The sequence below is a fragment of the Stigmatopora nigra genome, chromosome 10 (genome assembly GCF_051989575.1).
Source record: "Stigmatopora nigra isolate UIUO_SnigA chromosome 10, RoL_Snig_1.1, whole genome shotgun sequence".
In the NCBI taxonomy this organism is placed as follows: domain Eukaryota; kingdom Metazoa; phylum Chordata; class Actinopteri; order Syngnathiformes; family Syngnathidae; genus Stigmatopora; species Stigmatopora nigra.
The window spans coordinates 52,297-72,697 of NC_135517.1; the positions used below are offsets into that span (position 1 = coordinate 52,297).

General features: G+C 57.3%; 7 protein-coding genes across 12 annotated transcripts; 4 read left to right on the top strand and 3 right to left on the bottom strand.

Moving 5' to 3' along the window:
• Positions 1–48: 48 nt before the first annotated feature.
• eif6 (eukaryotic translation initiation factor 6) lies at positions 49–1,702 on the top strand. Of its 3 annotated transcripts, none has more exons than XM_077725347.1 (7): positions 49–217; positions 309–456; positions 556–641; positions 722–897; positions 977–1,153; positions 1,216–1,400; positions 1,483–1,702. In XM_077725347.1, exons 2-7 carry the CDS (start codon positions 350–352, stop codon positions 1,490–1,492), a joined length of 741 nt encoding a protein of 246 aa, XP_077581473.1. In that variant the 5' UTR covers positions 49–217; positions 309–349; the 3' UTR covers positions 1,493–1,702. The 3 variants fall into 3 exon arrangements, with proteins under 3 accessions (XP_077581473.1, XP_077581474.1, XP_077581475.1); XM_077725348.1 differs by having other exon boundaries at positions 50–217; positions 304–456; XM_077725349.1 differs by having other exon boundaries at positions 62–217; positions 338–456.
• A 190-nt stretch (positions 1,703–1,892) lies between these two features.
• On the bottom strand, positions 1,893–3,201 carry dynlrb1 (dynein, light chain, roadblock-type 1). The gene is made up of 4 exons (XM_077725350.1): positions 3,035–3,201; positions 2,462–2,537; positions 2,138–2,305; positions 1,893–2,046 (listed from the first exon to the last, which is right to left on the bottom strand). The coding sequence occupies exons 1-4, from the start codon at positions 3,035–3,037 to the stop codon at positions 2,003–2,005; spliced, it is 291 nt and encodes a 96-aa protein (XP_077581476.1). The 5' UTR covers positions 3,038–3,201; the 3' UTR covers positions 1,893–2,002.
• Positions 3,202–3,408: 207 nt separating this feature from the next.
• Positions 3,409–10,875, bottom strand: uqcc1 (ubiquinol-cytochrome c reductase complex assembly factor 1). 3 transcript variants are annotated; one of them, XM_077725346.1, is made up of 9 exons: positions 10,388–10,875; positions 5,057–5,140; positions 4,869–4,976; positions 4,711–4,783; positions 4,577–4,634; positions 4,107–4,215; positions 3,957–4,034; positions 3,764–3,877; positions 3,409–3,672 (listed from the first exon to the last, which is right to left on the bottom strand). In XM_077725346.1, the coding sequence occupies exons 3-9, from the start codon at positions 4,902–4,904 to the stop codon at positions 3,538–3,540; spliced, it is 603 nt and encodes a 200-aa protein (XP_077581472.1). In that variant the 5' UTR covers positions 4,905–4,976; positions 5,057–5,140; positions 10,388–10,875; the 3' UTR covers positions 3,409–3,537. The 3 variants fall into 3 exon arrangements, with proteins under 3 accessions (XP_077581472.1, XP_077581471.1, XP_077581470.1); XM_077725345.1 differs by lacking the exon at positions 10,388–10,875 and adding an exon at positions 5,592–6,214 and having other exon boundaries at positions 5,057–5,137; XM_077725344.1 differs by lacking the exon at positions 10,388–10,875 and adding an exon at positions 5,592–6,213.
• Positions 6,753–9,835, top strand: sdc4 (syndecan 4). Its single transcript, XM_077727158.1, has 4 exons — positions 6,753–7,008; positions 8,390–8,540; positions 8,616–8,840; positions 8,969–9,835. Exons 1-4 carry the CDS (start codon positions 6,919–6,921, stop codon positions 9,118–9,120), a joined length of 618 nt encoding a protein of 205 aa, XP_077583284.1. The 5' UTR covers positions 6,753–6,918; the 3' UTR covers positions 9,121–9,835.
• Positions 10,876–11,200: 325 nt separating the features above from the next.
• Positions 11,201–14,124, bottom strand: oser1 (oxidative stress responsive serine-rich 1). Of its 2 annotated transcripts, none has more exons than XM_077725662.1 (4): positions 13,207–14,124; positions 12,191–12,287; positions 12,021–12,125; positions 11,201–11,675 (listed from the first exon to the last, which is right to left on the bottom strand). In XM_077725662.1, exons 2-4 carry the CDS (start codon positions 12,268–12,270, stop codon positions 11,261–11,263), a joined length of 600 nt encoding a protein of 199 aa, XP_077581788.1. In that variant the 5' UTR covers positions 12,271–12,287; positions 13,207–14,124; the 3' UTR covers positions 11,201–11,260. The 2 variants fall into 2 exon arrangements, with proteins under 2 accessions (XP_077581788.1, XP_077581787.1); XM_077725661.1 differs by lacking the exon at positions 13,207–14,124 and adding an exon at positions 12,635–13,147.
• Positions 13,369–15,379, top strand: manf (mesencephalic astrocyte-derived neurotrophic factor). Its single transcript, XM_077725663.1, has 4 exons — positions 13,369–13,647; positions 14,405–14,532; positions 14,597–14,738; positions 14,859–15,379. Exons 1-4 carry the CDS (start codon positions 13,551–13,553, stop codon positions 15,041–15,043), a joined length of 552 nt encoding a protein of 183 aa, XP_077581789.1. The 5' UTR covers positions 13,369–13,550; the 3' UTR covers positions 15,044–15,379.
• Positions 15,380–15,758: 379 nt separating this feature from the next.
• rbm15b (RNA binding motif protein 15B) lies at positions 15,759–19,368 on the top strand. Its single transcript, XM_077725660.1, has one exon. It carries the CDS (start codon positions 15,982–15,984, stop codon positions 18,334–18,336), a length of 2,355 nt encoding a protein of 784 aa, XP_077581786.1. The 5' UTR covers positions 15,759–15,981; the 3' UTR covers positions 18,337–19,368.
• Positions 19,369–20,401: the final 1,033 nt, after the last annotated feature.

The following is a 20,401-nucleotide window of genomic DNA, read 5'->3' on the forward strand; positions in this document are numbered from 1 at the left end:
CTCTGCGACTCCTCGGCCAATCGTATCGCGAAGATAATTCTACGTCATCAGAAAAGGCAGGGCCCCGAGCAGATCGGCTACCTCGAAGGGCTCGGCGTCACGACGGAGGCGTCGGACGGAAGTGAATGCACGTGAGGTCCGGCAAGAAAAGGCAATCGCGCGTCGATCGGAACGAGGCCAAAAAAAAGCGCAACATTTGCTCAACTTGGGCTCTCGGGTACGTCCATACTTCGCTCGTGCTCTTCTGTCGGGTCGCCCTCAGCCAAATTGGTTAGCTAACGAGCGAGCGTGCTACCGTGCTAGTGCAGCTCACCTTTGACTGTCTTCGAACGCGAAGCTTCTTCTCGCCATGGCGGTCCGAGCGAGCTTCGAGAAGAACAACGAGATCGGCTGCTTCGCCAAACTCACCAACACCTATTGCCTGGTCGCCATCGGGGGAGCGGAAAACTTTTACAGGTGAGCGAGCGAGCGAACGAGCGAACGAACGAACGCTGGCTGGCCCGAGGCTTGGAGAGGCGCGGCGGCGATGACGTCATACCTGGCTTCTTTATTCAGCGTGTTCGAAGGCGAGTTGTCGGAAAGCATCCCGGTGGTCCACGCCTCCATCGCCGGCTGTCGCATCATTGGCCGCATGTGTGTGGGTGAGTGAGTGAGCGAGCGAGACGGAAGTCGAGCCAGAGCAGTCTCGCGGACGTGCCCTGACCTCCGTGCCTGTTTTTAGGGAATCGCCACGGGCTGCTGGTTCCCAACAACACCACGGACCAAGAGCTGCAGCACATCCGCAACTGCCTCCCGTCTTCGGTCGCCATCCAGCGCGTGGAAGAGCGACTTTCGGCGCTGGGCAATGTCATCGCCTGCAACGATTACGTGGCACTGGTCCACCCAGATCTGGACAGGGTGTGCGGCCCGTAACCGTCCCCTCCACTTGGGCACCGCCCCCTACTCACCCGCTCGCTCGCCCTCGCTTTACCCCCAGGAGACGGAGGAGGTGCTGAGCGACACCCTGAAGGTGGAGGTCTTCCGCCACACGGTGGCCGATCACGTGCTGGTGGGTTCGTACTGCGCCTTCAGCAACAGGGGCGGCCTGGTGCACCCCAAGACGTCGGTGGAGGACCAGGACGAGCTCTCCTCGCTGCTGCAGGTCCCCTTGGTGGTGAGCACGGGCCGCCGCCGTCGTCGTCACGTGGGAGCCCCCCTGACGCCGCGCGTCCCCAGACGGGCACCGTCAATCGGGGAAGCGAGGTGATCGCGGGGGGCCTGGCCGTCAACGACTGGTGCGCCTTTTGCGGACTGGACACCACCAGCACCGAGATGTCCGTCATCGAGAGCGTCTTTGGCCTCGGGGACCAAGCGCAGCCGGCTGACATCACCGCCACCATGAGGGACTCGCTCATCGACAGGTCGCTAACGCCGCCTCGCCGAGGGGAGGGGTAGATTGCCGTAATTGACACCATTCCCGTGCTGTGTACTGCTGGCGTGTAGCATGGCCTGAGACCACCGCGGACCCGCCCGCCGACGAGACGTCGGCCGTGCCCTCGAGCGGGAGATTCCTGGTCCCGGGGGCTCCGACCTTTTTCTTGGATCCTGAGCCCGCTTTGTTTTTGGAAGAAACAAGTGTGAATGCTAGCTTTTTTCATGTGCCTCCCAACTGTCTTTGGGCTTTTTTTCTAAGATGGCTACAATAAAATGTGGAGAAAAATAAGCTTTCCTTGATATTGTCATCATTTAAAGCACCACTTTCATTTTGACACTGTTGAAGTATAACAGAGAAGACGCGGCGGGGTGTCACGCAGAGAAAAAGAGGTTCATTTTAGGGTTTAGGTATAGGAATGAAGGCTCAATTAGCAACCTATGCCGCCCATGGGCTTAAGCCATCATTTTAGACCAACGTCTCTAGGTCGGCGAGCAAAGAGGACTTTTATTGAAAAGATTTGACAATAATTTAGCAAAGCGCGGCGACAGCGTGGGGCGACAAAACGACAGGGCCAAGGCGTTTGGGGCTTTAGTCGGAGGGATTCTGAATGACGATCATGAAGTAGTCCTTGTCTGCGTACGGGAGGGGAAAGAAAAAGAAAAAGGAATAGGACTGGGACTGGGTGGGAAAAGAAAAAAAATAAAAGGGCGAGAGGGGACCTACCCGGGGCGATCATGATCTCGTTCTTCTTGGAGCGCAGTCGCAGGAAGGTCAGGTCGTTGAGGGGGTCGATGTCTCGGATGGTGCTGCGAGCCTTCATCACCAACTGGTGGATCAGGCCGGCGTAGTGCACCGTGCTGGCGTTGTCCAACGTCGAGCGGATCGGGATTCCTGACACACGGGAGGGAGGGAGGAATGAAATAGACCTAAAAAGGTGGCTGGGAATCTTTCCTTCCTTCCTTCATACATCCATCTCAAACAGGGTGCAGACAGTACGCTAACTTTTGATAGCCAGGCCGAACAAAAAGGAAATTTGCTTTGACTCACCATCAGAGTTGACGATGATGAGGCCTTGGACTCCCTTTTGGCCCAAAATCCTCTTCAGTGTTTCTTCCACTTCAGCCTAAACAACAGTATCAGCATATGGAGAAAGCTCAGTACCCGCGGGCAGGGAAGGAGGCAGAAAGCCTCCCCCCATACTTCTACGTCTCGTTTAGACACAATTCACTCCGTCGCCATGGGAATTTGCCAAAGTAGCTAGCGGAATGGATTCCCTCGCGAGTGAGAGAAGGCTTCGTGTCGAGCCAGGTCAAAATAAAGAGCAGCCGAGCCCCGACCTCATTCTACTCGGAACGCTAAACGTCAGAATCGTCCGGTGGTGGTGGTAGAAAGTAGGTCCGGTCCGGACGTACTGGACGCGCGCGACGGTGCTTACTACAAACCCAACGTTCATTTGCCGTAGCCAGAGGGCTAGCTAGCAAGACAACGCCCAAGCGGCAACAAAACAAACAAAACAAACCGTTACTCATACAAATGACCGACCTTGGGTATGCTCGTCAAGTCAACGCACAAATAGAGGAAGAAAAAGACATTAAAAAATGCGGCTTCGTCGCTACTTACCATTTGGAGGGCTCCGAGTCAATAGAGATAGAAGCCAAGTCGGAGGGAGCGAGAGACTGTTTAGAAGCAGGAGCCGACTTCCGGCTTGGAGTTCTTCTTCGGCGCGGTGTCTTTACTTCTTCCTCGCTCGCCTCCCAGAGGCCGGGAGTGGTCTGAGCGCGTCAGGAGCCGCGACGTCCGAACGTAAGGCAACGCGTACGTCACGTCGTTGGGTCCGACGTTTAAAAGGGACTTTATGATCCCACATTAGCAATCTTTTGACGCTCCCCTCTTGGCTTTGAGTGCCTTCCGACTAACTGATGACTAGGAACCAAAAGGGTCAAAGGGTGGGCCAGGCTGTTTCAAAGAAGCGCTCCCAATAACCGTTCTTTCAGTGAGAGTTCAACTTTTTATTCCCCGGGCAGCATCACAAAGACAAAAGGTTAGGTAAAAAGTCACTGGGTCCAAAAGCGCATAGCCGTGACACGAGTCAGAGTAAGGAGGCCGAGCCTACTGCCGCCGCCTCACAGTCCGGCGTCGTTGTACGTGGGCGTGGCCACTTTAAGAATGCTCTGTGCATTCTCCTCCAGCAGTGGGCGCCACTTGACCTCGCCGGTCAGGAGCAAGTCTTCCCCGTCCAGGGAGTCGATGAACTGCATCTGAAAACCAGTGGCGGGCAGGTACAGGGCCACTGCGTCACTTTCAAATAGTCAAGACGGCGGACGGGGAGAGTGGTTTTGGGCGTCTGACCTGCTTGCGCACGTACTCCACCATGAGCTCCAGCTGGGCCGGGTCTTCGCACTGACAATTGAAGAGGTTTCTCCACAGAGCGGCAGCCAGGACGCCGTCGGCACACAGGATGCCCTGCGCGGAGGCCAGATTCAAGGGACGGCGGAAAAAACGGGCGCGCCCGAGCTTAGCCGGGCCGGGTGCGTGGCCGGACCTCGTCGTATCCGAACAGCGCCGCGTAGAAGGTCTCGGTCATGGCCTTCAGGGCTTCTTTGCGATGGACGGCGTCGATCTGACGGAAAGCGGCGGGGTGAGACGCTTGGGCTGCCGGCGTCGTCTGGACCGCGGCGTTTCCGCCACTCACCCCCATGATCTTGCTGCGTTGCTCCACGTCCTCCCACATGGAGTGCACGATGTAGCGGCACATGTACTTGCCCGCTCGGCCCTCCTGGCGCATCCTCACCAGGCACATCCTCAAACACACACACACACAAATATTCTCAACGGGAGTCGGTTCAGATCAAAAAAGACATTTTTGTGTCGCTGGCAAATGTACGGGAGTGACCTTCATTTAATACAGGACTACATTTGGGGGAGGCAAAACAGTGGTGCTGAAGTGGGGTGCCAAAGTAGTGCTTTGCCGCCACCGATGAGATAATGTCTGTCAGTCGGAATTTCTCGGGCATGTTGCCCGTCAAGTATCGAGGAAGGACTCGGTGCCACAACGGAGAAAATCAACTATGTGACGTGCAGGTACAGCCATGCGGCTGGCGGAACCCGTTCCACTCGCGGAACCCTCTGTGTTTGCGCTTGTGTTGCGTTTGCGCGTCTCACCACACGTGCAGCTGGGCCACCAAGAACCAGGAGTTCAGCGTGTCGGGCAGCGAGCAGCCTGAAACCAAAAGGGGGAAAGGGGGCGTTAGGGGGCAATCGGGCCCGGTCGGCCCTCCCCGAAGAGAAGCACGCACGCTCAAAGAAGTCGTCGTAGTTGATCCTTTCCACACAGCAGGTGTACATGCGCAAGGCGGCGATCTTGATTTTCTGCGTGTGGCAAAACAAAAGCCAACGGCTTGACTCACAATGGACGGGGCACGCATCTCCCTCGCCCGGCCAGCCGCTCGCTCACCCATTTGTTGTACTTGAGGGGTCCGGTGAAGCCCATGGCTTCGATCAGCTTGGTAAAGCCGCCCACTTCCTCCTCCACGGGCGCCGGCGTCTCCTTGGCGCTGCGCGCCTGCCAACGCGCCAAACGCAGCCCGTTTACAAGGCGGACCGAGGCCGGGGTTCTCCTCGGGCGGGCGGCGGATAAGTCACCTCAGCGCTCAGGTGCAGCGTGCGCCTCGCCCACGCCGTGGTCGTCGAGCGGGACGCGGCGGGCTCGCCGAGGGAGGAGACCTGCTGGGAAAAGATGCCATTTCTCCCATGAATACCACGCGAACCATCCTGCGCCTCCCCAAAAGGAGTTCTCTCAGGGTGCCATCGACACGCTCGAGGTCCACAATTACAGGCGGATGGGTCACCACATTGTTGTGCTTTGGAGTTAGCCCGTGGAAAAAGGACCATGGCCTACAAGTTTTAACTTTCGCTTACATGCAAGCACTTGGGTCAGTTTGTTTTCGGTAGGAATGGCTTCAAGGTATATTCTATTCGAGTCGTGACTTGACTTTAGTACTGTGACCCCGTTTTCAAAATGAGCCCTCATTTAGGCCAATGAGCCGGCTGCCGACGACACAGGTTGTCCGCAAGAAAAGGCAAAATCGTTGTGTTGTTAAACGCGCGGAGCCAACGAAGAGGATGCCGCGTCTTTGACTTACGTAGCCGAGCTAGGCTAGGCTAACGCTAGGCTAACCTTGTGGCGCAGGATGAGGTCGCTCCCGCCGGTTGCGAGCCTTCCTCTGGTGGCGGCGGCGACGGCGAATTGTAGCGGCCGCCGGGCCACCAGCCGTACGGTCCACATGACCCGCCGGCCGGGCCGAGACGAGCGAGCGGAAACGAGGCTTTCGCCGCCGCCGAAGGCTGAGTTGACTGTTTGCCGGCTAGCGGACAAGCGGGCTAGCTTGTGCAATGTCAAGAGACGGCAGTCCCGCGCCTTCTTTCGTTCCCCGACCGGAAACAAAGAGTTTCAGGGGCGAGAGGCACTCGGTTGGGCTCTGACTCTGCCGCTGGGACGAGGACTTTGGTCGGGCCGCATTTGTTTTGTCGGCAAAGTTCGGCCCTCGTGTTTCAAGTGGGCTGGTCGCAGTTATGTCATGCGATTTGAGCAAGATCTCGCGTCCTCTGACGTTGACCGTGTCGGAGTTTGCCCACGCGGAAGCATTTCTTCCTTTTCCTCCGACTCACGCGCACAGCAAATTTGGGCAAAGTGCCCAAGAGGAAGAAGAAAGCTGGGGCAAAATGCCTGAGGGGAAAAGTGAACAAAAAAGCTGCCCGTGCTTTCTCTCCACTGTCGCTTCTGCATCGAAGGAGGAAGTTGTTAGGGAAAGTTTGGCCTGACGTCACTTTGAGGAATCCCCCCCCCCCCACCAGCGGAAAGTCGGCTGCCCTCCTGCCAAAACAAAAGCGCTCACGATACGTCACATGCGGGGGGTTTATTTGAGCTTTTACAGGGTGGCACTCCTGAATAATTATACATGGTTTTATATCGATTGAAACATAGAAAAGAATCAAAACAAATCGAGACTGGAATAGCCCCCGAGCAGCGCTTTGGCCTCCCCTGCCCGAAGCCATCGACGACACGACTCTGACAATGCGTTTGGAGCGAGACGGGCGAGCCTTTGTCCGAATGGATTGGACGTCCGGCGCCGTCAATGGCAGACAATGACAGCGCCGTCGGAGCCGCCAAAAAAACCCACAACACGATACAATATAGAAAGAACTCGCAGCAAACCGAAGCCTTTTCGCTTTTATTGTGTAATGGCTCGGGAATTTGGGGACTTGATTTACGGGAATATCGCGCTTGTGACGTCAGCGTGGAGGCGGCCGCTGATTGGCGCAGAAGCGCGAGGGCATGTGCGAGAAGAGAGCAAAAAGACCAACAAGCGTCCGACTTTCCTACTCACGTATTCGCGCAAAACAACAAGTGAGCTCCGATTCTTCTTTGTCAGCAATACTCGCCGATCGTCGAGCTCCACTTTTTCCCTTTTCTTTTCTTTTTTTGCCCGGGGGAAGGCAAAAAAATGTCAACTTTCCGAAGCTCGACGAAGCTTTTGGCCCTCGTCCTGGTGGCGCTTTTGGTGACTTTGTGCTCACGGGTCTCCTCCGAGTCGGTAAGTGACCGCTGGCCGTCGCCAAAGGGTCGTTCGCTCAAGGCTCTCTCGCTCTTTCGCCAAAGGGTCGTTCGCTCAAGGCTCTCTCGCTCTTTCGCTCTCTCGCTCGCCCAAACGTCGCTCGCCGTAACCATCGTCTCCGAGTCGGTAAGAGGCAAATCGCGCTCAACCGTCTCAACTCCCGACACTTTTTTTGTTGTTGTCGTTGTGGCGCGTCTTCGTCCTCTGCGACTCTTGCGAGAAACTTTATCCCAGCGCGACAACCAAGCAAACCCCCCCTGGCTAACTGCTAGCATTGGTAATCCTATGACAGAAGGATTCTCGCTAGCTAACGAACTCACCAATCTATCTATCCATCTCCCTATCTACCTACCTACCTACCTACCTGAACACAAGCGACACACTTGGACGACGTCGCATCGAGAGATTTGCGTTTAAGTCCATGGCCTGCGGCACTTGGGCGAAAAATTGAAGAAGCCCCCTCCCCAGGGGGATCCGCCAGCGAGCTACCTCTGATCCCGCTGTGCCATTGACGACGATAGACGTCTCATCGTCGGGCCATTTTTTGACTGAGGGCTAGCGAGGGATCACTCTCTAGCGCCGTCGGTAACGGTCAGGGTTCCCGACGCACGGGCAAAATGCCACTCTGTGTTTGTGGAGGAATTTTCCAATTCTGCCAGTGTCACTTTGCGTTAGAGAAGGAGAAGCTAAGGGACGGCCGGAGTCCCAGTCCCTCGGCGTTTGGGCTTCGGACTTTCCTGGCGCTTTGCGAGCCGAGAGCCGTGCCGAGAGCCGTGCCGAGAGCCGTGCCGAGAGCCGGGCCGAGAGCCGGGCCGAGAGCCGGGCCGAGAAACAAGCCGACCAAGCCGCGGGCTAGATGTCTCTACATTTCTTGCCGTCGGCTCCTTTTTTTTTTTTTTTTTTTGTTCGCGGTGGGCGTGACCGCTCTTTCTTGTTGTTTCCCGAGGAATGTGACCTCCGTTGACCTTGAGGGAGGTGGGGGCGGGGGGAGGATTTGCACACTTGGGAGAGTCTCAATGGAGCCGGAACCCTTTCCCGAGGGGCCGAGCCCGCCCACGGACAATGGGCAAGAAGGGCTCCCGCTTTTACGCTGACGTGTGGTCGGCCGGCATCTGGCGTGGGGCCAACGCCGGTGCCAACGCCGGTCCCCACGCCGGTCCCCATCCACATCTCAATCCCAAGAGCGCGCCGTGACGTTCCTGAATGGCCGTGGCCTCATTTTAGTATCTGGATACGGAGCCTGGTATCGGCCATACGCCGGCGCCAGTTGCCTCTCGTTTGGCTTGACTGCCGTTGCGTGTCCGCTGTGGTGTCATTTTCGAATCGGCGGCGGGCGCTAACCCTAAGCCCGCTCCAACAGGTGCGCGAGAAGGAGACGTGGATGGCGGCGGAGAGCGCGCACGACGCCGCCTCCACCGACGAGTCGTCGGGGGACTTTGGCTTCGTGGCCGACGACTACGACGACGACGACGAAGATTACTTCTACGACGATGACGAGACGTCGGGCTCGGGTGGGTGCGCCGTTTGGCATCGAGGCTAAAAATGGGAGGCGCGGCCTGGACCTTTTCCCTTTATTTGGCCGACAGGGACGGAACCCCCGTCTCCCGCCGGCGGTCCCGACGACACGGACAATAAAATCCCGGAGCGAGCCGGACCCACGGGGCCCCCCACGGACGATCGGCGCGAGGCGGCGATCCAGGACAACGAAATCCGGCCCCCGCCCCCCCGCGCGGGCGGCGAGCCCCCGTCCAACGTGCTGATGTCTCACGCGGGGCGCGAGAACGGGCGTGGCGGATCCCAGGTTCTTGCAGGTGAGAAGTGCGCGTTTGTGTTTTGCTCCACGCATGGGTCTGGCTGCTGAGGAGATGATGATGATTATTATTGTTTTTTTTTTTTTTAAATGTACTAACTCCTCCTAACACCTCCCTGGAACTCGCAGCACTCATCGGTGGAGGCGGCGTGGGCCTGACCTTGGCCATTCTGCTGGTTGTGCTGCTACTTCACCGCATGAAGAAGAAAGACGAAGGGAGTTACGAGCTGGGCAAGAAGCCCATCTACACCAAGGCCGCCAGCGCCGAGATCTACGCCTAGCGCCCCCCCCCCCCCCTCCCCCAAACCCCTTCGCCCCCTTATTTATTCTCTACACGTAAACTAAGCTAACGTTAGCGGCGTGAGGCCGATTTGAATATAGTTTTTATTTTTGTATTTTGGAGGCGGGCGTCTTGCGTGGGCAAAGCTGCCAAAGTTGCCTTTTGTTTTTCTTCCCCGTGGAGGAACGGTGGCCAGGAAAATGGACTGTAATCTCCTAACGCGCGCAACGCAAACACACCACGTGCATTTTGCCGGCGTACAGGGAGTACAATTTGACCTTTCCTTTGGCCCGCGCTACAAGTTAGCACGCCAGCCCTGAGGTGGGAAGGTTTAGTGACGGTGGGACGGTGCCGCTGGGGCTTAAAAGTAGCTCTAGAGCGCAAGTTTGCCACCTTTTTGGTGGCCCGGGTCTTTGGATAGAATTGTTTTTTTTTCCCCTCTGACCGCACCCTGCCGGTTTGTGACCAGCCTGGCGACGCACTACTTTTATTTGCGTTTGTAGACTTGTGTGAACTGGCGGCACACTCGGACAAGAAAAAAAAAGGCTCACGGTTGGCATTTTTCTTTGTTTTTTTTAACTCTTCCAGATTGGACCTCCCACTACGTGCCATTTTTGAAGCTCGCTGCTCAAGGTCAGAGATTGTTGACTATTGTGGAAATAAATTGTGCACAAAATACAATCTATACTACTTTCAATAAATGTGCCGTTTTTTGACGTGATTGTGTCCATTTTCTAAATGGGTGACAAAGACCCAAAAATGTCTTCTTTTTCCTGGGTGAGGTGACCCAAACTACCCCTTCCCCCCCCTTTTTTTTCCCCCATGGCATAAATGGCCGTGACTGCTCGGGTTGCCAGATGTGAAAGATCAATCGATCAGAGGGTAAAAGCCAGCAAGTTCATGTAAAAACAGGTCAAAGGAACACTCAACCTTTATTTTTTACGTGAGCGGGAAGTAAAGCGACAGTGGGAGATTTCCGTTCCAACAAATGGGACTCATTTTTTATAGCTTCATGAAACGTTAAGCGTATGTGTTGTCGAGGATGACGATGGCGGAGCCTATGTCCGATTATTATTATTATTATTATTATTATTATAGAAAATACTGTGACAGTGTATTCTGGGAAAACTCACAAGGAAACAAACTTGTGGCACATGAGAAAGATGCAGTTCCCAACTCCAGGCGATGTGAGGCGCTAACATGTTGGAGATGCTGAGCTCAAGGAAGAGGCTTCACTAACACAATGAAATTCAAAAAAACATTCTTACCTTCTCGTTCAAAATGACTTTTCTGCTCAATGTGCCACTTCGGGTAGTCCAGGTTGACTTTTAGTCGATATTATGTCCATGAGAAAACTTGCTGACATATTTAGCTTTGCTGCATCTTTTGGAGAGGAGAACGTTCTTTCCATTGGATTCATTTAATAAGGCATAGTTCATATGAATGAAACTATTTCTATGTCCATGAACATATAGTATATGTAAGATTGTAGCCGAGGGCGGATTTCCATCTTTAGTCAGTCCATCGTGTAGCTCGAAGACAAACTTTAACAGCCAGCAGCCACTCGACACACAGGTGGTAGTTTTACACGTTCTCGGGCAAATTCCTTGCTTGCCACTCCATATGCACCTACTCCGGTAGCCATTCCACCATAAAACAGTCGCATTTCTCTTTTCCTTGGGCTCTTTTGCGCCTTGATAAAGGCTTGGCAGCAGCTTCACTGCACCGTTCGTTATATGCTAACCTGCGAATCCGAGGCACCTGCGCCGAACGCGGAACTAGGGCAACCAATCCGTCTCGTTAACATGTATACTCGTGCCGCGGAAGTAAACACACGTGACGTGAAGCGCATCGTTTGATTGGCTGGACGCGATGTTGGCCATGTCTTAAGCCGTAGCCAGCGTTTGTTGTCATTTGACAGCGGTAGGCAGGCTGTTACTCGGACAAAAAAAAATGCTCCTGTCTTTATTGTGTTTGCCGTGCACAGTGGACCCGAGAGTAGCAAACAGTTTAGGGGGGGGACATTAGCTGTGATCCTTCCACACTTTCATATTCCTCCCAAAATAATAAAAGAGGACAGGTGAAACATCTGAAAACAACTTTATTGGAGTAGAAGGGGGCAAAAAAGCAGGAAGCAGAACTCATGTGTACATCATCTCGGCCATGTGCGACATCTTCTTGGGGATGTACAGGTAGAACTCCATGTAGCCCGCCAGGTCGTCCATGGTCACGTCGTCCACGGAAGCCAGCGCCTGCGAGGAGCACGAACGCGGCGAGGCGGGAGCGCCGCCGCCGCCACCACCGCCGCGCCGCCCGGGGACCGCCTGGCGCCGCGCCCCCGCCGCGTCGCAGCGCTCCGACAAAAGTCCAAAGTGGCGGGCGCCGACCCGGCCCTCCGGCTCTCCCCCGCCCGCGCCCAGGCCGCCATCCGGGGCCGGGGAGGCCGACGCGGGACCGGGCTCCGAGTAGGTGAACTTCGGGGGGTGAAGGACGGGCGACTCGGAGCGCCTCCGCCGCGGAGTCCGGCCGGCTCCCCGCGCCGTTTTCCTCACGCAGCTGTCAACAACCACAAAAAACACAGAATCGGTGGTCACGGAGACGCAACGCTTTTTGCCGAGCTCTCGGAATGGGCTTTTGCAATCTCCCCGATTTTGATTAGATTGGCTTGTATTCAATCCGACCGAGCCAACGGGCACCACGGTGACACCTCACCGTGCTTTCTGGACACGCTGCCTCCGCACACCTTTGTAAAGGTGCGGCTAAAGCAAAGGGCGGAGCGGGCCCCTCGCATTCGGAACCTCCGTCCGGTCGGGCCCGGACGTCCCGCGGCAGAAAGCACGAGGTCTCGAGCAAAAACGGACCCGCCGTTTCCATTTGCCGCAAAACGACAGGTGGGCTCACCCGTGCCAGTTGTCTTTGGAAATGCCGTGTTTGGACTTGGACGAGTCCCACGCCGCCGCCGCCGCCGGAAGAGACTCGGATCCGCCTCCGGGCATCGTCGGCGCGCTGCCAAAAAAAAAGGGTGCCAGGGTGAGCCGGGAGAGCGGTCCGTCGGCCTGGTGGGACCTTACCTGCCGGCGTCTACTCGCAGCTTCTTGAAGGCCGTCTGCAGCACTTCGTCCTCGTCGCGCTCGGGACCTTCGGCCACCATGCTGGAACGCCCCCCAGCTGAGAAACAAACATATGTTACAGAGGAGGAGGAGGAGGAAGGGGAGGAGGGTTGCTATGCTAGGTTTAGGCTAACAAAAGTGGTCGCACTCTCGTGACAGATAGCATCTAAACGAAGGGTTGTTGCCATGTGGTCGTCTTTTGTTGTTGTTGCTTTGTTTTTGATCAGGAGACGCAACTTCCAGCTACCCGAACAAGCGGAAGCCATAGCAGACTCGTCGTTTACGACGGGAACGCGCGCACGCGTTTCTATCGTCGACATCAACACGGCGAAAAAAAACGAAACACGAGTTGGAGACGTGGGCTACAAAGGGTTAGCGAGCAAAAACAAAAAAGGAATCACTTACGCTTCTTTACCAGCTCCACGCCGAGGCGTCCGGATCGGGAGCGCGCATAGAGTCGGCCGTCGACGGACGCGAGCAGCGGGTGGCTAGCCGATAGCCGATAGCAAATAGCCGACGAGGCTAGACCTCGCGACGAGTCGGAGTGGAGAGCTCTTTCCTTCGAAAGGACTAATCTCTTCGAGGAGCCACGCGTAGTGTCGGCGCGGCGAGGACGTGCGTCGACGACGTTTTATCGTAAGCGAGCGCGCAGGTTTACAGCTGCTGGCGTCGCTGACGTCAGGCGGACAAAAACAAGCCAGCGCGACGTCAGTCCCCACGTGACTGCCAGTCTCTTCTTCGGGCGGCTGCGCGCGACCACTTCCACTAGCATGTGGCGCCCCCTCCACGTCGCATTCGGAATGAGGGATTGGGGAGCGAGCCAGCCAGCGCCTGCCTGCCTGATTGCAAATGTTCCAGTTTCGAGCTCGCGACGAAAAAAGTGCGCTACGCTCTCGGAGGGGAAAAGCCAAGTACCCCCGCCCCTAATCGTCACGTGACGCCCCCTATTCAGCGGGCACTAAACAAACGTCACTCACAAGGGCGCGCAGGCGTGTCGTCGGCCCTTTTGGAGTCGGCGCCTGCGTCGATCCAATCACACAGCGCCAACTGGACCTCGTCCCAGAACCGGCTGTTCTTCACCCAATGGGCGCAAAGCACGGGGCGGGCGGAGTCCAGCGCCGCCGCTCTTGGCCAATAAAACGGCGAGTTAGCCGTGACGCCACCTGCGAAGAGGCGTCTTTTCTTCCTGTATGCCGCCGCTTGGCTGACCGGCAAGTGGAAAGGAAAGCAAAGGAACGGAGGCGAGGCGAAGAAACGGGCTCTTTCGTGCCTCCCTCCCGTCGGTTTCAAATATTTCCAGCGTCGTGTCCGAGAGGAGAAAATGTGGAGTGTAGGCGCCCTGCCGGCGGCCTGCGTGGCGACTCTTTTGCTCGCGGCGCTGCTGGCGACCGATGGGCTCCGGGAAGGAGACTGCGAAGGTAGGTCGAGTCGTCAGGCGAGCCCCATGCTTTGGCTTGCCTTAGCTAGCTTAGGTTAGCTTCAGACAGCCGCCTACAGCCCACCTCATCTTCACAAACAGTCCCCAAACGAACCACGTCCTCGTGGAAGTTGCGTTCGTTCGCGTTGCGAAAAGAATGTAGCGATCGCCATTGGATCCTCCGAGGAAGGAAGGAAGAGGCGTGGCTTTTTCTCTTTTCTCTGCCTCGCTACGTACGTTGGAGAGTCGGTTTCCGTTGGAAGGAAAGCTCCGGGTTGTCGAGAGTCGCCGACTTTTGAGTCCAGTCGAGTGAGGGTGGTGGCGTGGAAACCGCTCGCTCCACCCGCTTGACCAATAGGACACGGGATGCGCACACTTGGGCGTGTGTTTAGCAGCCTCGCCAAACTTTGCCACTCACTCCTTTCACACCCAAACAATTCCGCTAACTCCTAGCCGAGTTCCTCAAAAAAATCCATAACACCTTCATTGAGGATGATGGCATTACAAACCACCCTATCAAATGATCTATAAGATAACATGAATGGTATATTTGGGGTGAGTGCTCCAAAAGTGCATCCAAAAACACGGGTCACGGATCAGTCCACACGCTTGGGTTTAAATGGACCCATCTTCCCATCGGGTGCGCCCTTTTTAATTCGGCCAGAATTAATCCAAGTGATTCAATGTGTAGAAAGAAAAGGCTTCAAATAGAAACACCGAATAATAGGAGCTAATACGACCGTTTGAATTTGTTGCAGTGTGCGTGACCTTTTTGGGAAAGTTCTACGCGTCTCTTCTGGAGCGGAAGGCCGACATGAGCGCCGGCGCCGTGGAGAAGGCGCTCCTCCAGAGCTGCGCCGTGGCCAGAGGAAAAGAAAACCGCTTTGTGAGTCGCTCGCTCGCACGCCGGCGAGTTCGCCCGTTTCTGACACCCGTGTGCCCGTTCGCAGTGCTACTACATCGGGGCCACCAGCGACGCCGCCACCAAGATAATCAACGAAGTGTCCAAGCCGCTGGGCTACCACGTCCCCGTGGAGAAAATCTGCGAAAAGCTCAAGAAGAAGGACGGGCAAATCTGCGAACTTCGATACGGTACCTTTTTTTCCCCTCCAAACTCCCGGGGCTCGTCGGGTTTGGCCGGGGCTGCCAGGCGAGAGGAAGCTTTTACCATCTTGTCCTCCCTCCTTTTTTTTTTTTTTCTTGCCCGCGCAGACAAGCAAGTGGACTTGAGCTCGGTGGATCTGAAGAAGCTGAAGGTGAAGGACCTGAAGAAGATTTTAGAAGAGTGGGGCGAGTCGTGCAAGGGCTGCGCCGAAAAGTCCGACTTCATCCGCAAGATTACCGAGCTGATGCCCAAGTACGCCCCCGAGGCGGCCGGCGCGCGCACGGACCTGTGAGGCCTCGGCGGCGTTTCTTCCGCTGGCCCGCGAGCCCGCCCCCCGGGACTCTGGCCCAGGCCGCCAAACACGCGTGTCGGTTCCCACGTTCTTTAGTTTTCCGGCAAGGACACTTTTTTGTTTTCCAAGGGGCTCGGCAAAATCTTTTCCACAAGTAGGTGTGAGTACGTTTGGTGAGTGGGGTGCCAATAAAATGTCCAAAAGCAGCAACTCCTCCCTCGTGAGTCTAACCCAGTCGGGAGCGCCAGCTCTTTAGCGTCACAGAAAATGGCAAAAGTGCCAGCCATATTGTCCTCTGTTTCTTTTTCAATAAAACCTATTTATACTGGACAAATACTTCCACTTTTTGTATCCAGGAGTATATGTACTTGCCGTAACTTTGACGCTTTTACCTGGGCTGGAAAGACGTGCACCGATTTCCTCGGTCGGGAGACTGCTGCCTGAAAAGAAGAAGAAAAAGTGACGTATTTACAGTGTCCTGACAGTACCTTTCGAGTTGCGTTGAAATGCTTAAAGAGAGCCGTAGCGAGTCGTCAGGGTAGACTGCCGTGTCGTGTGCCGTCGCCCGGCCAAAAGTGAACTCTACTTGGTGGCTGTCAAACGTCTGGGAGAGCCTTTCCGCGGTGTTTTGTTGGAGTCGGCGGGACGAGAGACGAGGTGAGGGCTCACGGGCTCACTGGCTCGCGCGGCTCGATGACGTATGGACGCACAGCCTGCGCCGACTCCGCCCCCGCCGAGCACATTCCTATTGTCCAAGATGGCGTCGTGGTCGTAGCCTGCCCGTCGCCCGACGGACGGACATGTTTTCCTTTTCCAGCCGCTTTTGGCTTCTCCGAGCGGGGCGCCGTGGGCCGGAAGTGCCGGCGCTTTAGCTCAGTAGAAAGACTGCCGGAGCTCTCGCTCGCCTTTGTTCTCGTCGTCTTCGTCCGGGGGCCGACATGAAGCGGCAGGCCGCCCGGGAGAGCTCCCCTCCTCCGTCGGTGCCGAGAACCGCCAAGCGCCTGAGGGAGAGGGAGCGGGAGCGGAATCGAGAGCGGGAGAGGGACAGGGAGAGGGACAGGGAGCGAGAGCGCGACCGCGAGCGGGCGAGAGAGAGCGTCCGCCGGGACGAGCTGGCGCCGGTGCCGCCGCCACCACCACCACTGGCGCTGCTGCTGGCCGACGGTCGCGGACATCGGCGGAGGAGCCGCAGCCGGGAACGCGATCGGGAGCGGGAAAAGGCGGCGGCGGCGGTGGTGGCGGCCGGCTTGCGAGCCCCAGTCACCGTGGCCACCGCCGGCTTGCGAGCCCCGGCCAGGGACTACAAGACTTTGCTCATCAGCAACGTGGGCCCGCAGGTCCCAGACGACGACCTGGAGGACGCCCTGTTCCACGAGTTCAAGAGATTCGGCGACGTGAGCGTCAAGCTGTCGCACACGCCGGAGTTGGGCCGCATCGCCTATGTCAACTTCCGGCACGCCGAGGACGCCAAGGAGGCGCGGCGCGCCAAGAGCACGTCGCGCCTGCTGCTGGCCGAGCGCCCCCTGAAGATCGAGCCGGTGTACGTGCGACGGCGGAGCGTGACGCCGCCGGACGTCGGCTACCTGGCCGCAGCCGCCGCCGCCGTCCACTACACGCCCTACCGCCAGAGGTCGCTGTCGCCGCCCGCAGCCTCCTCGCTCAGCCTGCGCGAGTTGCGCGCCCGCCACTACGCGCTGGAGAGCCTGAGCCGCGAGCGCCTCCTGGACTTCTACGGCATGCTGGACGAGCGCGGGCGCCCTTACGGCCTGGCGCCCGCCCCGGCGCCTCCTCCTCCGCCGGCGCCGCCCGACGACCTCAAGCCCGAGGACGACCAGCGGGCCACCAGCAACCTCTTCATCGGCAACCTGGACGGCGGCGTGACGGAGGCCGAGCTCCGGCGGGGCTTCGAGAAGTACGGCGTCATCGAGGACGTGGTCATCAAGAGGCCGGCGCGGGGCCAGGGCGGCGCCTACGCCTTCGTCAAGTTCCAGAACCTGGACATGGCGCACCGGGCCAAGGTGGCCATGCAGGGCCGGCCGGTGGGCGGCCACCCCGTCAAGATCGGCTACGGCAAGGCCAACCCCACCACGCGCCTGTGGGTGGGCGGCCTGGGTCCCGCCAACTCGCTGGCCGCCCTGGCGCGCGAGTTCGACCGCTTTGGCAGCATCCGCAACATCGACTACGTCAAGGGCGACAGCTTCGCCTACGTGCAGTACGAGAGCCTGGATGCCGCGCAGGCCGCCTGCACGCAGATGAGGGGCTTCCACCTGGGCGGGGCCGAGCGACGCCTGCGCGTGGACTTTGCCAAGGTGGAGGAGGCGGCCGGCCGGCCCTTCGCTCCGGTCCCGCCGCCGCCGCCGTCGACGTTGCCGTCGCCGCCCCGTCACGAGGCGCCGGGTGAGGCTTACGGACGCCGGCGCGCCAGCCTGGAGCGCCGCGCCTCCCCTTCCTCCTTTGCAGCCAGCCCCCCGCGGGGCGGCCAGGACAGGAGGCCGCCGCCGGCCGCGGCCGCCGAGGCCTTCGGGAGGAGGGCTCGCAGTCGCGAGCGCTGGCCCAAGGAACGCGAGGAGAGGCGGGCCCGCCGGGGACGCAGCCGCAGCCCGTCGGCCGAGCGGGAGAAGGGGCGGGGTCGGACGCGCCCCTCGCCCGAGCCGAGCGTGCGGGCGCCCGACTCCACCACCGAGCCTCGGGACCACACCCCCGACGACGGAGAGGTCGAGTCGCCGCCCGGCCGCCGGCGCAAGTCGGCCGAGGGCCAGAGGCGCGGCGTCTCGCCGGCGCCGGCGGCGCCGCCGGCCGCCTCGCTGTCGGAGTTCGCGGCGGCGGCGCTGTCCAAGTCTTGGCGCGGCGTCTTCGGGCTGAAGAACAGCAGCTTCCCGGCGCAGCTGTACCTGTTGGAAGGCGGCGCCCCTTTCTTCGGCGGCGTCATGCGGCGCAACGGCGAAGCGCTGAAGATCGCGCAGCGACTGCGGATGGACCAGAGCCGCCTGGACGAGGTGGCGCGGCGCATCAAGGCGGGGCGACCTGACGCCTTTGCCGTGCTGCTGGCCCTGCAGGGGGCGGGTCCCCGGGCGGGCGGGCCCGAGGGGGGCCCGCAGGTGCGCCTGCTGCGCCACCTGGTGGCCTACCTGCGCAACAAGGAGGCGGCCGGCGTGGTGAGCCTGCCGGGCGCCGTCTTGTACGCCTTCCCGCCGGGCGACTTCTCCCTGCGCTTCCTGCAGGCGGCCAAAAAGGCGTCGGCGCGCCTGGACGAGGAGCACATGGTGGTGGTGGTGGTCAACGATGGCAACTGAAGCCCAACACGTGGACAGATGGACCTTTTCCAATGCTCTTTCTATGTCTTTTAAGAAGGGTGAACTCTTTTTTATACCTCTCTTTTTCTTCCAGCCAGCCTTTTTTTAATTTCTCCTTCAAATACGTAGAGTTAGCGCGGCAACGACTGCAACGTGGCAGGCGTCCCGGCCGTTTTCTTCCGAGCGGAATCCGTCCACCGCCCATCCGTGGCGTGTATCCTTCCGGGCCGTCGCCGCCGCCATCTTTCAAGCCAACGCAAAAGTGGCGCCAGTGCAGCTCGCTCTTTCTCGGAAATGGTCAGCCCCGTTTTAGTTGTAGCTAGTAAAATCAGCTTCCTGTAGTGTTGACACCATTGTTGGCGACTCCGGTCTTGGGGGGGTGTAGTCATGGGGATCTTTCTCAAGCTGGTCCATCTTTGGATTGTGGGTGTGCCGGGGGAAGGAAAGATGCAAAGCCGAGTGCTTAGCCCAGGGTCGGTCGGCCAAGTCGGGTCCCGGAGAGGCCCCGTCATCCCGTCTGCTTTTCCATGTCGAGTGTTGAAAGCGAGCGGCTTCAATTTGAGGGGGCGCCACCGCCGACGCCGCCGTCCATGTCAGTATTTCAGACCACGAACGTTTAATTGCGGGTTTTGGTCTCCTCCGCCTTCCGTCTCTGACGTCCTGCATTCCAATCTTTGTTTTTTTTTTTTTTTTTGTTGTCCTTCCCAGCGACGATAAGAATTCTCTCGGGGCCGTTTTTGGCTCCTTCGGATGGGCTAAGGTCGCCGGCCGGCGTGGTCTCCCGACGGGTCCGATGCGGCGGGTGTCCATTTCAAGAGGTTCTCCCCAAAAATCCAAATTGGTCCAAATGAATAAAAGAGCCTTTCCACTTGGTGCTGGTTTCATTTGAATACTACAAAATATTTATTCTTAGAATTCAGCCTTTTAAGAATAAAAGAATGACTTTTTGGTGGGCAGAGGGTTGTGCACCGTGTTTTTTTTTTTTTACTCTTACTACTTCAATATCTTGAAATAAATCTATTTTAAATGACAGAGCCAATCGTTGTTATTGAAATGGAAGGTACAACCGGAGACTTGTGCGGAAAGCACAAGCAAGCAGCTGACTTGCACTGGTTTGCTGATGGCTCCGATGGTCCTGGGCCAGGACCAGCCGCCCCGGTGGCCACCAGAGAGCGGCGCTGTTTCCTCCGAGGTCAGTTGAGCTAATGAGCTGTCAATGTCATTGATTGACAAGAGCGACCGGCCGTTAAAGGCCAACGACTCCCAAGCAGCTTCTCTTCTTTCGTTAGAAAGCCTTTTTACTCTCTTATCTCCATGCAGACAATCCCGGTGCGCACACAGGACAAAGTGTGTGAGCAACATTAGAAATACTCGCTATGCTCACAGCAGCTGTCATGCCGACTAGCCATACATGATATCGTCATGATTAATATCTATGAATAAAACATGTGGACAAACTAGAACACTAGAATATGAACAAATCTGTTCTTCTTACCTTATTTCCTACTCACTTGTTATCGTCGCTGAAATGACTTTTGATGGCGAATGTGCCACTTGAGCTCGTCCACCTTCCATTTTCCATGGCAAAACTCGCTTCTAACTTTGACTTGGCCGCTTGCTTTGCAGAGGACAACCAACTTTCTCAGGCCAAATCGTCTCTTGTTCTACCGCGACAGCCATTCCGACTGAAAAGAACCGCATTTCAAAGTAAACAAAAGAGAAGAAAAAAGAAAAGGCTTTGGCTGGTTTGTTGGCGTGGCAGCCCAATGCTGAGCTGCCCATCACGCGCCCCTGCGCATAGCATGCCAAGGAAGTAAACACACGTGACGTGCACCGCGTCATATGATTGGCCGGACGCAGTCTCGGTCACATCGCGAGCCATAATTCGACTTTGTTGTCATTTGTCAGTGACACGCGGCCACTCTCAGAATTGCTTTGCAAAATGGCAGTAAAAAATGTCCAATGTCTTCTTTCTTTCTTTCTTTCCTTACAATTCGGGGTGTGTAATGACAATAACAATAGCAATACTATATTAGATTGTGCAATAGTATTTTAGAATGAATTT